Source organism: Cnephaeus nilssonii (assembly GCF_951640355.1).
Source record: "Cnephaeus nilssonii genome assembly, chromosome: 12".
NCBI lineage: Eukaryota > Metazoa > Chordata > Mammalia > Chiroptera > Vespertilionidae > Cnephaeus > Cnephaeus nilssonii.
The window spans coordinates 46,700,857-46,715,343 of NC_137083.1; the positions used below are offsets into that span (position 1 = coordinate 46,700,857).

General features: G+C 56.6%; 1 protein-coding gene across 4 annotated transcripts; it reads right to left on the bottom strand.

Annotated features, from left to right (window-relative positions):
* Positions 1-8,267: 8,267 nt before the first annotated feature.
* Positions 8,268-13,684, bottom strand: LOC307107838 (uncharacterized protein). Of its 4 annotated transcripts, XM_079785343.1 has the most exons (5): positions 13,533-13,684; positions 12,677-12,753; positions 10,982-11,873; positions 10,718-10,842; positions 8,268-9,401 (listed from the first exon to the last, which is right to left on the bottom strand). In XM_079785343.1, exon 3 carries the CDS (start codon positions 11,843-11,845, stop codon positions 11,234-11,236), a length of 612 nt encoding a protein of 203 aa, XP_079641469.1. In that variant the 5' UTR covers positions 11,846-11,873; positions 12,677-12,753; positions 13,533-13,684; the 3' UTR covers positions 8,268-9,401; positions 10,718-10,842; positions 10,982-11,233. The 4 variants fall into 4 exon arrangements, with proteins under 4 accessions (XP_079641469.1, XP_079641471.1, XP_079641472.1 ...); XM_079785345.1 differs by lacking the exon at positions 12,677-12,753; XM_079785346.1 differs by lacking the exons at positions 12,677-12,753; positions 13,533-13,684 and adding an exon at positions 12,551-12,662 and having other exon boundaries at positions 10,982-12,424.
* Positions 13,685-14,487: the final 803 nt, after the last annotated feature.

The following is a 14,487-nucleotide window of genomic DNA, read 5'->3' on the forward strand; positions in this document are numbered from 1 at the left end:
CCTCCTCTCACCCCCTCCCAGACTCTGGGACAGGAGGGAGAGGGGCTCCTGGACCTCAGGCGTCAGGAAGGTGGAGGCCACCAGATGCCGGCAGTGTATGGATTCAGGGGCCCAAAGACTCACAAGACCAACCCCCAACTCAAGGAGTTCGGTCAAATGCTAAGAAAAGAGACTGAACCTACGTAATGTGCGGTCATGATTTGTCCAAGGTGGTATGGGAGCAAAACGAAAGCTCTACAAGCCCTGCAAGATGGAGTCACAACCAAGTGGAGAAACAGACTTAGAGACAAACCCATAAACCACTGTTGCCTGTGGTCCTCCAATGGAGGGATGATAAGGAGAAGACATACTCAGGGAATCTATCCTGCCCTTAGACTTGGAGAGCTCGCAGAAATTTCTCTGTGAAGGACCCTCCAGCACAGAGAAGGCAAATGCCACAGCATCCGGGGTGCTGAGAGCAGCTTGGCCATGGGGGGGATGGGGGGCGGGGAATGGAGGTAGAAGGACCAGTTACAGGCTACTGCAACAGTCCAAGCTAGAAATAAGGACATGAACTAATATAGTGACAACGAATGTGGATGGTGGAAAAGAGAACCGTTTATGATATAATTAGGAGATAGAAACAATAAAATAATTGTTAGGAGATGAATTCAGGACTGCTATTACAATCGTTCAAGCTGCCACAGCGAAGAACGTGTTAATCATAGCTAGACATTTGTCACTTCGAAAAAATGTTACATGTTGTTTTACTTCAAAGACAGGAAATATGTGGTCACCACAGTTTGGGTAGATGGCAGTAAAGTGTCTTCTAACGAAATGTGTATATTTTGACAATTTTTTGGTGGAATTAAATGTCTTATTCAAATAGAGTCTTTGTTTGTTACAATAATTATTATTAAGGAACTAGAAGCCCGATGCATGAAGATTCATGCTAGAATGGGCTTTCCTTTCCCTGGCTGCCGGCACCGCCTTTCCACTCCGGCCCAGCCCCTTTCCGCTTCGGCCCCGCTTTCCCACGCTGCCCAGAGGCCCTGAGAGGCCAGGGGTGGGGCAGAACACATCATCGCCATGGCAACGATGCAAGCATCCTGCCCCCATCACTCGGCGCCTGTGTATGCAAATTAACAGCCATCTTTGTTGGGTTAATTTGCATATCACTCCTGATTGGCTGGTGGTGTAGCAGAGGTACGGTCAATTTACATGTTTGTCTATTATTAGGTAAGACAATTTGCTTATTTTTAAATCTTTAACCTGCAGAAGGGACACCATTTTCTGAGTCACATAAAGGCTTGCATTCACCCGGATGATTGGCTGAGTCTGGAGTCTAGGGGCTACCTCTTGGTGGGACCATTCCCCACCCCACATACCCCCCTTAGTAAGGAGGACTGCATCCTGGAAGGCTCCACCCTCGGGCATCAACTCGATTCATTACAAGATCAGACCACGCCCTTCCACCCGCCACGGTGGCTCACCCCAGCTGGACACGGGGCAGGAAGAGGAGCCGAAAACATCATGACTCATTCCTGTTTTGAGGAGCAGCCCCTCAAAGCCTACTCCTCCTTCCCGCAGGTTTCAGAAAGCTCAGCGCCACCTCCGACATTTCAAAGACCAGCCCTGGTGTGCAAGTGTGAGCTCAAGTTCACGGAACGGCCAGTCTCTGCGTCACAATAACAAGTCTGCTCTCCTGGATGAACCCCAAGGACATGACACTAAGCAAAAAAGCCAGTCTGGAATGGACAAACACTGCCTGGTTCCTCCAGTATGAAGTCTCTACGGCCATCAGAATCACAGAAACAACCATCATGGAGCCTGGGCTGTGACAGGCTGGTGTTTTCCGCTTGGGGACACTGAGTCTGAGATACGGACATGGGGCAGGCAGAGAAGCCGAAAACATCATGACTCATTCCTGTTCCCCATAAGATATTCATGCCAACCTTTGCACTGAAAACAACTAAAAGTCAAACAAAATAAAAACATGTTTCAATCTTCTCAAAAGTATCCTATCTAATAAAGAGGGAATATGCAAATTGGCCACCACACTGTCACAAAGATGGCAGCGCCCACAGCTGAAGCGCGGTTTTCGTAACACAAGATGGCTGCACCCACAGCAGAGGCCAAGTTCCCGTACTTAATGAGCAATCAGCAGGGGCCTGAGGCTGCGTGGCGCTGGGCTGGGGTAGGGGACCTGAGGCTGCGCCCCGCCACCAGGCAGGGCTTGATGGGGAACCTGTGGTTGTGCACCCCACCCGGCCGGCCTTGACGAGGGTGGGGCCAGCCGGGTCTGGATCTCACCCAACAGGGGTGGGGCCGGCTGGGTCTGGGTCTCACATGATTTTGAGGCACCGTGGGTGGGCGGGGACTTTACTCTGGGTCCTGTGGCACACCCCAGACTCTGGCAGAAGGAAGATTTTCATATACATTTTACTAATTTTCTTTCATGTCTGACACTTCCATTACAGAGAAAGGGCAAATAGCAATATTAAAATATTTCCTCCAATTAATCCCCTTTTAATGTGCATGAATTTTGTGCACTGGGCCACTAGTCCAAGAATAATAAGGCCTAAGCAAGAGCACGTCACCATCTTGGGAAATGGGAACCTTTGCTTTGTAGCCTCCCTGGGAGAGGAGGATGGCAATCAAAAGCCCGGGGAGGTGTCAAAGCAAAGCGGTCCTCCCAGCCTTCCCCTTCCCAGCCATCATAACCTCTTGGACCAAAGGAAATGGCTCAAAACCAAAACTTCAAATCAGCTGCAAGCACACAGGGATATAAAATGCAGAATAGGGAATCCTGTATAAGAAAAGCCCAGTGACCAAACAGTGGAAGGACCAGAACAACCGGTTGACCAGTCGCTATGATGTGCACTAAACAACAGGGGGCAGATGCTCAATGCAGGAGCTGCCCCCTGGTGGTCAGTGCATTACCACAGTGGGAGCACCGCTCGGCTGACCGGGATGAGTGGCTGCTCCTGCTGCAAACGCGGGGCCGACAGGCAGGAACCCAGGCTGCAATTGTGGCCTCCTCACCTAAGGCTCCTCCTCCTCGCTCCCTGTCGCCTCCTCTGGACACCCACAGGCCTCGCAGCGCTGCTGCCGCCAGGTTCGCAGAGCTGACCCCAGAGGCTAGGAGGCGGGTTCATGGCCGCTGCAGGACTGAGGCCTACTCTGCCGCCTCTCAGTGCTATTGTCCCTGGGCTTGGCCCCGACTGGGTCCCCTGGAGAGGCAAGTGCTTCGGCTCCCCGAAGATGCCTGACCAAGGAGCAGCCGCTCAGAGGGCAGGGCCAAAGCCACTTGGCTGACCAGGATGAGCAGCCGGGTGATCCCTGCAGGCTACGCCCCCCACCAGTGCACGAATCCTGTGTACTGGGCCTCTAGTCCTATCTAATAAATAAGAAATATGCTAATTGACCATCACGCCCTTACAAAGATGGCGGCACCCACAGCCATAAGATGGTGGCACCCAGTCTTCTCAGCCCTCTGGGGCGGCAGGCGCGTGGCATGGCCGGGCCTGCCCCCAGGCGGGTCTGGCCACTCCGCACACCTGCCTCCAGAGTCCCCCAATCCCCTCAGCCCCCCAGCCACCCAGAGCCGGCCCGAGGCACAGGCAAGCCTTGGATGGCAGCTGCACAACCGAAGCCCAAGGCACAGGCAAGCCTCAGATGTCAGCTTCCCTGCCGCCCAGGGCCGGCCTGAGGCTCAGGTAACCAGGGCTGGCCGAGGCTTGTGCTGCCTGCAGTGGCAGCAGCAGAGGTATGATGGAGGCGTCACCTTCTCCTGATCACTGGGTTGCCTCCCACCCCTGAGGGCTCCCGGACTGAGAGAGCGGGCAGGCCGGGTGGGCTGAGGGACCCCCTCCCTCCAGTGCATGAATTTTCATGCCCCGGGCCTCTAGTATAGTCAATAATATTGTAATGACTGTGTCAGGTGGGTACTAGGCTTATGGGGAGGGGAGGTGGAATCTCTTTGTAAATTAAATAAATGTCTAATTACTATGCCGTACACCTGAAATGAATATAATATTGTATGTTTTGGTATGTAATTGGATTTTTTTAATTTTTTAATAAAGATTAATGAAGTTTATATTCTTTGATCTATACATTACTCTTCACTTTATCTAAAAAAAAGAAAGAAATTTGCTTTTAAAATAAATAAATAAATAAATCATCCTCAAACTTTTTTCCTTCCCTAACTAAGATTTTGGCTTTTATAAACATATTACAAAGGGAATTTTCCAAAGGCTAGAATTGTTATCATGGAAAGTTTCTAACACATGGCAACAGTAGAGAGAAGAGTGTATAATGGGCCCCAGTTTCCTCTCACTCAAATTCAAGTTGTCCAAACTTTGTCAGGGGGGTCCAATTCCCCCCAACCATTTTCAAGCAAATCCTGTATAGCATTTCCTTCAGTATGTATCTCTGAAAAGGTAAAGATTCTTTCATTAAGGTAAGCACAGTAACTTAATTATAAATAAGAAAAAAATAATAATTCTGTATTATCAAATGTCCAATAAGTGTTCAAGTTCCCCATGATGTCTACCGTTTGAGGATTTACTCACAGGAGGTGCTGGTGAGTTTTCCAACTCTTGCTACACGCCTTCTCTCTTGTCCTGTGGGCGGGAGGCTCAGCCAGCATCACCCAAATTCCAGCTTCTTCCCTTGTACAATGTTTTAGGTTTTTATGAGCAAACTTTTATTCCTGGCATTTGGGCTAATTCTCTTTGGAAAGTTACTCTATGTTTCTTTTTATTTCCTCTTGAAACCCAGAAGAAAAAAAAAACGAACATTGAATTTTTTTGCCTCCAATTTTCTCTTGTCCCCTATAATTGCCATCAACCTTCATTCTATCCCTAAAGGGACAATTTACTTTCACACATCTGCTTTTTTTACTCACTTCCATAGGGCACTCCAAAAAGCCTCGTTGTTCTATTTATTCATTCAACAAATATTTACTGGCGATTTACATGGTCCCTGATGGCACATTCTAATATAAAGGTGACAAGGCAGGCCTCAGGGCACCAGAGAAACAGCCCTCTACAAATTCCCTCGACGTCAGTTCTCCAAGTGTGCACTAGAGGGCGCCATTCTCCCATTGGCATTTGTTACAAAAAGTCTGGAGTGATTTCAATATGCAGCCTATTTAGGTTCTTTCTTTTAATTCAATCAATGTGACGTACAACATTGTATAAATATGAGGTGTACAACATGTTACTTTGAGACATTTATTTACGGTAATACGATTGTCCAGCTTCACTAGCAACATCAGCTGTGCTGGGAAAATGGACTCTGTCCGAGGGATGCCGTCAATGGACAGTGACCAGTCACACCAACAACAGGTGGACACAGTTCCCGCTGCTCCTAAAAACAGGCTCTCTGGAGCCCGTGTGCTTTAAACCCAGTCTCAGGGACACTGCCTGTCCCCGAGTTTCCCACGCCAAGGGAGAGAGCAGCTCAGCCCCTCACCCAGGAGGGAACTTCAGGTCCTTCCCGCACCTCAGGTGCCAGGCCCTAGCTGCTCCGCTTAACATCAGCCCTTTAAAAACGGTTATTATTCATCACAACAGCTGGCATGCTGGTCTGAAGCATCTGCGTGTGAAATGCGTCCCGACCCCCTAGCCCAGTGGTCGGCAAACTCATTAGTCAACAGAGCCCAATATCAACAGTACAACTTCTGAAATGTCTTTTGAGAGCCAAATTTTTTAAACTTAAACTATATAAGTAGGTACATTGTTATTAACTTAATCAGGGTACTCCTAAGCTGGCCTTTGCTAAAAACTCAAGGGGCCAAAGAGCCGCATGTGGCTCACGAGCCGCAGTTTGCCAACCACTGCCCTAGTTGGAGAATATTAAGAAGGCTGCTGGGTGTTTGTTTTTACATGGGTTTAGCAGCAAGGGAACGATGACCTTCCAGAAACAAGGAAGGTCTGCTCCCAGGTGGCTCTGCCTCTGCGGCTAGAACCTGCAGTGCTACAGCTTAAAGGGAAAGTATCCAGCTCCAGGGCCCGGAGCCTCTGCTCCAGAGTAGGGGTGCTCGCAGCTGTCCGAAGGAGCAAGGCTGGTGACAGGACCAGCGTGGGGAGCAGAGGAGGGGGTGCCGTCCAGGGGGACCCAGCTGCACCAGGGGCTGGCTGACATCTCACAAGGCCTTGGACATGGCCCATCACTGGCCTACATGGTCTCTGCTTGTCACCACCTGAGAGAGACCACCCAAGTAGTCGGGTCTGCAGAAACCCACACGTGAGAGAAACCTCAGAGCACAGCCCGCTTACTTCACGATCGGAAAACTGGGGTCAAATGCTAAGGGCCTTGGTCAAGCCCACGCAGTCAGACTAGACCCCAACCTTGGCCCCGAACTAGGTTCTGTGTCTCGTCTCCATTCGGCAGGACCTCGGCACAACTGGTGAGGGGCTGCCACGAGGCGCTCAGTGCACTTCCCTGAGAGCTACCGGTGGCCAGCAGCACACAGAGCCTCCTAAAGAAGACTCCAGTCATGACCTCTCACATGTGCAGGATGCTCTGCGCGTGTGGTCCTCGGAGACACTGCGCGGGTCAGGCTCCCGAGAAGCAGAGTCTTCTGACTCCCTCGCTCTCAGCAGCCACCTCTCAGGGACCGATGGGAACCACCTGAAGGAGCTCAGCAGGTCCGGCCTCACTGTGGGCTGAGCGAGCAGTTGGGGCTACTTCCAGGGGCTCCCATATCCATCACCCAGCTCCAAGCAGCAGCCATTGTCCGGAGTAGATGGGACGGCTCAGCTAATTCATTGCTATGCCTTTTGAGTTATGCTTCCTACAACCCTTGGACACACACCACGTTCCCTTGAACATGACTCAAGAAATGATGGAGGTAGCTGGAGGTCACCGCCCTGCTCCCAGCTGAGCCCCAAAGGACCACTCCTCACACCAACTGATGCCAACAGAACATTTATTCCACTCGGTCAGCCCCTGTGGCGTCAGTGGCCTACAGAAATATCCAGCCTGGATGACCATTTAGGCACAGTCTTGAGAAGCCTGGGGCGAGGCGGGCAGGGGCAGGGGGTTGGGGGGTGTAGGGGGAGTCCCTCCTGTCCCACTACCCCAAGTAGGGATGGGGCCTGAGGCCTCCTATGGCCATTATTGCCCCAGGGGCAGCCCACAGCCCAATAAAATGCCCCCACGAGTGAATTCAGGAGCTCCTCCCCTTTCGCACTTCTTATCACCGGCCCAGCACTTGACCCAATAGCCATTTTTCCTGCTGGGTTCAAGAAACAATGGCATGACCCTTGCCCTCAGGGAGCTCACAGTCTTGTGGGAGATTTAAAATACACGCACACAGACCCAGCACCAGCACACATGCACACGCAGGAAGCTGGAGGATAAGACTGCACACCATACCTGAGGGTGCGTGGTGTGTCGACACAGACACTGCAGAGGAGGAGGGGAATGCGAGCTAGGCAGGCAGGGAAGCTAGGCCTGGGGGAGAAGAGCGCTTCGTGGGACAGGAGTGGCACATTTCAGAGCAATTCCTGGGAAGCCAGAGGCAGGAAGGAGGAGCCAGTTATGAGTTGGGGGGCGGGGGGGGGCAGTTAACGAGCAGACAGTCAGCAGGGAAGGGGTGAGCCTGTGAGGTTCCCTCCTTGTTGGCCAAGAATCAGAGCGAGTGGAGCTCCAGGGGCCAAGAGTGCCTGCTCTTCCTCTGATCCCCCAGCGTGGTTTGTTATCCACCCTCGGGGCCAGGACAAGGCACATGGTAGATGGGCCTCCGGACAGCCCTGACCAAACCCAGTCCAGCCCTGGAACATCCGCGCACCCCCCCCCCCCGGCCCCAAACCCAACACCGACATGCCCTCATTGCTGGGCTGTGGTCTAAATTCAGTGACTAAAGCCCTGGCCACTATTGCTCAGTGGTTAGAGCATCAGCCCGTGCATCAAAGGGTCCTGGATTTGGTTCTTAGTCAAAGACACGGGTGGGAGGCAACCAATTGATGTGTCTCTTACATCCATGCTTCTCTCTCTCCCCGCCCCCCAACTTCCACTCTCTCTGAAAAGCGATGGAAAAAATATCCTCCAAGTCAGGATTAACAAAAATAACAATAATGATAAATTCTGTGACTAAAGACCTCTCTCTACCCCCCAAGGGTTTCCCTAAAAATAACCAACTTCATGAAGTCTGGTTGCCATCAAAAACCCACCCAGCCCGGGTGGGTCTCGCCTTGTCTGACGTGCGGTTCATTGTAGGGAGGCCTGTAAGCTCGCTCCAGGTCACCTGGTCCGGTGTGAAGACCCAGGAGTCTGGCCTGGCATCTCCCCTCCACCTGCTCTAGTGGCCACTTGGGACACAGAGGTGCTTCTCTGCCAGCCTCTCCCCTGGCCTGGTGCCGGCTGGTCCCAGGATGGAGGCTGTGTCCCCCTCCCCAGCCTGCCCCACACCATGCCTGGCTGAGGCTGAGGCCGGGGCGGGGCTGCTGCACAAAGGGTCCTGCTTCACCCAGCGTCCACGAAGGCCCAGCTTTCCCATCACCTTTCTGGTGAGCTCAGAGCCCGGCCAGGAGCCCAGGGCTGCACCAGGAAGCCAGCAGCCTGGTAGCCAGAGCCAGCGACGCTGACCCAGGGAAGGGCAACGTCGGCCCGGGGAGCCTCCAGCGACGTCTGGGGAAGGACTGAGGTTCCAGGGCCTGACGCGCTGTGTCTTAGGTCTGGAAGAACGGAGTGACTAACAGGGTCCCCTCCTCAGAATTCTTTATTCCTGAACAAGGGAAGGAGGCCCGGCAGGGGAGGGAGGAATGCTCCTGCATGGTGGGCGCTCGGGGCCAGGGAAGGACAGGGTGGTGGGTTGGGTCCCGGGTTGAGGTTCCATCCTGGAGTCCAGGAGCTCCTGGTGTTCTGGTAGATTCGTGCGTCTACGTGGGTATGCGTGGTTTCCTGGGGAGACGGCTCATCGCCTTTGTCAGCTTTCCAAAGGCCTCCATGCCCCCAACTATGGTAAGAACCTTTGCTGAAAGGCAAGTGAAGCCTGCAAGTCTGGTTCACACCTGGGAGGCCGTGCCTCTGGAGCCAGGACAGCCACCAGTGTGCTGTGTTCTCTGAGGCCGGGCACTTCCCATCTCTGGAGGGCCAGGCGGGGCCGAGAAGCCAGCTCTCCACACAGGCACGGTCCCTGCTGCCACACAAGCGTGGAGGTCCGTGGTCAGGTGGCCAGGCAGCCAGGATGAGCTCTTCCCCAGCCACGACTCCCAACAGGTTCAGGGAGTCTTTCCCAGGGAACTGAACCTGCCTCCAATCCTGGGCTCCACCAGCCCCCTCTGCTGGCACTGCAGGGCACCTCCCAGGGCACGAGTCCTCTGCCAGGGTGCAGTTCCCAGGGTCTCCATCCTAGTTTCTGTGCCCACATGTGCCTTGCACACTGTCCAGAGGTCCTGCCCACTCCGCATCTGTTCATGGAGACAAAGACAGCAGGGTCAGGGCTGGGGCCATGACAGAGCCCTGCCCAGCCCGCCTCTGGGGCTAGGAGAGGGCAGGCAGCTGGGCCACCTGCACCGTCCACGGGCTCAGGGATCACTCACCCATTTACAAACAAGATGACTTGGCTTCAGGACATTTTGGTGACCGGTCCCAGAGGCCCCAGGTCCCGGTTTAATCTCTAAAGTGCCAGACCACATTGCCATGGCCACCTGAGGGTGGCAGGCAGAGGGCGAGGGTTCCCAGAGGAGCCACAAAGCTCTAAGGAAGGGCAGAGGGCAGAGCCAGGTCTCCAGCACCAAACACAGCCCTGGGCATGGAGCCAGGGCTCTGTGAGTGCAGGTCCTCTCCAAACCCCACTTCTTTCCTGCCAGCGCACCCTTGTGGATGCCATGTGCATACCGCCCATTGATGCCCCTGCCCAGGCTCCTGCCACGTGGTCCCGGGTCACATTCCTACATACTCCAAGCTCCATTTTCCTATCAGTAAGAGCCTCTCTAAGGGCGGTGGAGTAGAGATGAAGGATCTTGGGGTCCAGAACCCAAAATAGGGCCCAGGCTTGCACTGCCGTCCCACGAAGCACTAAGTGGTCTGGGGCAAGCTTGGATGAGCCTCCGTTTCCTCGTCTGCCAAATGGCTGAAGCAGCCCAGGTCTCAGAGCGCCGACTTGGACACAGAGGCCCTGGGGCGAGTCCTGGCTCTGCCCTTTCTCACTGCACGACCTTGGCCAAGCCTCGTAGCTGAGGGCCTCCTGTTCTCTGGCTCCGAGGAGCCCAAGACCCTCAAGGCTCCTGCTCCTCCCCCTTTGATCTGTGCTCACAGGGCCTCCAGTTCTTGAACTGCACATCTGAGGTCACTCTGCTCTTTCTGGTGGCCCCCCTCCCTGGCCACCGTCCTCTGCAGGGCAGATGTGAGCCGCCACAATCGGGCCCCACCTCTGAGTCCTCCTCCAACACGGCTCTCCCTAGGGCACCTCTGTTCATCACCAGGACCCAATTCAAACCAACAAAAGGCCTTGGGTGACACCCGTCACCACCCCCCACCACCACCAGCACTTTATAGTCTGTCCTCTATGCCCGCCCTCATCACGCTGTGTGAGCACCAGGCGTGGCACCTCGAGGGGCAAGGCCCGTGTCCGTGCCTCCTCTGGAGAACCCCGCCCCGCCCAGCACAGTGCCCGGCACGCGGGGGCGTTCAAACATGGCCTGCACCAGCGGCATCACCCTCTCTTATCTAGCAATGGCAATTACAACCCTCACAATATCCCTCATTTTTAGCCCCAACTTACAGATGAGCACACTGAGACATGACATGGAATGACTTCTCCGGGACGCCAGACGGTGCTGGAGCCAGGCGGCTGTGCCCGGGGCTGTGGAGAGGGGCCCTCTCCAGGTTGCTTTCCTCTCTGGCATCCTAGGAATGAAGATTTCGTAAGAAACTGGTCACAGGGACCTGAGGCAGCCCAGTACGCCCCACCACCCCCTCCTGTCCCCACCTGACATCACCCACCCCCTCCCTGCGAGCCTGAGAGGCTCTGGGCCCGGGGTCTCACCTGCTCGCCTTGGGCCTGGCCGGCGTGAGGAGGAAAACCAGCGCAGGGGTGTGCAGCCAGCCCGAGGGTCCCGGGAGAGGAGCCGAAGGAGGCCACCGAGCAGGGTGGCGGCCCACTCCTCCAAGACCCCCAGCCAGCCCTGCTCGCCTCCCGGGATCCCATCCGGGTGGGGATCCGCAGCCCAGTGCCACCTCCAGGGCTCAGGGGCACAGCTCGGGGGCCGGAAACCGCGGGCAGCCGGCCCTGCGCGCCTCAGAGCACGCGGCCCAAGTGGGCCGCCGGGCCCTCCAGGCCGTGGCCGTGGCTGCGCTGGTGGGTCTTGAGCGAGCCCTCGCGCGCGAAGCTCTTGCCGCAGCGGGCGCAGAAGTAGGGCCGCCGCTCCCCGAAGACGCCGGGGCGGCGGGGGTGCGGCGCCGGCAGGCGCGCGTGGGTGCGCTGGTGGTTGAGCAGGAAGCGCGGCTCCCGGAAGCAGCGGCCGCACTGCGCGCACTGGTGCGGCTTCTCGCCGCTGTGGATGCGCCGGTGCGTGAGCAGGTTCTGCTTGAGGCTGAAGCAGCGCCCGCACTCGGGGCAGGGGAAGGGCCGCTCGCCGGTGTGGGTGCGCTGGTGCACCTCCAGGTTGTGCTTGACGCTGAAGGCCTTGCCACACTCGGGGCACACGAAGGCGGCGGCGCGGCCGGCCCCGGCGTGCGCCTTCTGGTGCCGCACCAGGCTGGGCTGCTGCGGGAAGGTCTGGCCGCACAGCGCGCAGCGGTGGGCCTGCTCCTCCGTGGGGTGGTGGATGACCAGGCCTCGCTCGTCCCCCAGACCCTCTTCCCCGTCCCCCGTGGGGGACCCGCCCCCCGAGGACGCCAGCTCGGTCATGGGCACTTCCAGCTGTAATCACCAGCCCCTGGGAAGGCAGAAGCAGAGAGAGGAGTCAGGGGGGACCCGCGGATCAGCCGGCCCCAGCCTCAGGAAGACCATTCCTCTGTCCTCGCACGACGTGCAGCGTCCGCCCCTTTACAGTCTTGTTGAAGCCAGTTCCTCTGCTGCGTGCCCTTCTTTCTCCTCCACCCCTTCATCCCATCCTGCCCCTCCTTAGGCCCTTCCGGAGTGCCACCTCCTCCTGGAAGCCTCCCAGGAGCCCCATGGCCCAACCTTATGACCCTCACTCATCACACTGCATACATGTCAGTCATGCCACCTTGTCTTCTCGCCTGTGAACACCTTAAGGACAGAGCCGCCGCCTTTGATCCCAGCACCAAGCACTGTGCCTGCCGTACAAGGCACTGAGCAAACGCTGGAAGGTCAGATTCAGGGGCTCCTGGTATTTATTGCCAGTTATCCTGCCCGGGGATGTGTCTTCTCTCTCCAACCCGCTTCTCAGGGAGAGGGTAAGGAAGGGGCCTCCCCAGTCTGGAGGGAAGGGTAGGGGGTGGTTTGAAGATATTTCTTGCAAAGCTTAAAAGAAGAAACAAAACAAAACCGCTGAGGCTTTGAAAGTAGCCTCAGTCAAACACTAGAGGCAGCAGCCTTGTTTGTAAAAAGGAGGCTTGCCTGTAAGAGGTTTGTTTGCAAGTCACTGACCCCGAATGTGAGCTCCCAGGGCAGCTCAGCCTCATTCCTCCTGGCATCCCCACAGCAAAGCCTGGCCCCGGCCGAGCAGCCCTCAGTCCTGAACAAGCACCCCCGAGTGCAGCTCCATCCACTCACGCTGGTTCTTCTAAGGATCCTCTTCCCCAGGGCACCGTGTTCCTCTTCGATTGTTTCCCATTGTACTCACGACAGCCCTGAGGAAAGGGCAGGGCTCACTGAACCCCAATTTATAGATGGAGAAACCGAGGCCCAGGGAGGTCAGCTTACTTGCCCAAGGTCACACAGCAAGGTGAGCCAGGACGAGGCCCTCATTTCCTGACTCACGGTCGAAAGCTCTTCTCAATGTATTAGCTGCTCACCAACTAAACTCTCCTCAAAATACACACATCACAAGACCAACACCATCATCCCAGCCACCACAGAGCCATGGATACCCAAAGGGCCACTGCTCCCCTAGAGCACTGTCTGCTGCCATCACCCCCATGCCTCAGACACCCCTGGGCTCCTGCTTCTGCAAGCTCTGAGGCCGGCTGCTCCAGAGCCCCTGACCTGGCCACTGCCCTGCCTTCCCCCACCCCCATCAGGGGAGCTTGCTGGCCCTTCCCCTGGACCTCCGTGCAGGATCTCACTGCTTACTGCAGCCTCAGCCAGTCTGCAGAGTGGGGCTTCGAAGATACCCCTTCGGTCTCCCTGAACCCTCAGGCCAGGCGGGAACACACCCTCACCCTGACGAAGGGGACAAGTACTTCTTGCAATAGACCCACCCCACCCACAAGTGTGTCCCCAGGCAGCTGCATTGACATTGCAAAGGCAGATCATCGCAGTCCCCTTGGCCAGTGTCAGCCTGGCCTGGTCACTGGGCGGCCTCCCCACTTTCCTCAGTTATACCCCTAACCAAGGCCCCGCCCGCTGAGAGGGTCCAAGGTCATGCCCCCCCTGCTCCCCCAAGTTTCTCATCCCATCCCACACTCACAGCCCAGGCTGCGCCCCTGTTCCTCCCGTCTCCAGCAGTGCCTTTCCTCTAGCTGCGCTGCCCGGCGCAAATACGGTAACTCCCGCAGCGGCTCCCGCGCCCCGTCTCTCTCGCCTCCATAAAGATGGCCAGCTTCGCGCACCGGGGTTCTTACCAAATAGCTGCATTAGTCAGAAGAGCTGACCCCACCCACCCGACCCCCACCCCCACCCCCACCCCCAGCACAACCCTGCCAACTCCTGGGGCCACAGCGATCCTGGAGAAATATGGTAAACTCTGTGTCGCAACCCCACCCCTAGGAAAATACGTAGGTCTCCCCGCCCCCCCTCCGCCCCCCCCGCAACCCATCCCACCCCGCTGAAAGCCCCGCTCCCTTAGGGAATGAAAGCAACCCACCCGCACCCCGCTCCCACGGCGCTCCCCGGGGAATCACGCCACCCCGGATAAATACGTAATTAAGTCGCAGCGCTCCCCGGTCCCAGAAAGGGCCTGCGCAGCTCCCGGCAAATACGGTAGTGCTCCCGCAGTGACCCGCCCCCAGGGTCCGGCACTGGCCTAGGTAAATACGGTAATCTCCAGCGCGGCCGCGGCCGGCGGCCCGGGACTCACGTGGCGCCGCCTCCCGAGCCTCGGTCTCCGCAGCGCAGCGGCCGTCCCTGCAGCCGCACAGCAGCCCCGTGAGGCTGGGAGGTCTAACGCGCCCACACCCGGCTGCGGACAAAGGAGGCTGCGAGACCTGCGCCCGCCGCGCAGGAGAGGAGCTAGGCTGGCGCTGGTTCTGGGCAGGTCACCCCAAGTCCCCGGGCCCTCCGGCCCCAGCCATTTCCATTCCAGGATTCCTGAGACCCCCAATTTAGCAGTTAGCGCCTCATCCTGAGGCAAGGCTACCCTAGCCAGGCCCACAAACCTACCCAGAAGCTAGGAAAAGGGTCCGGGAAGCAAATTTTCCCCTTGC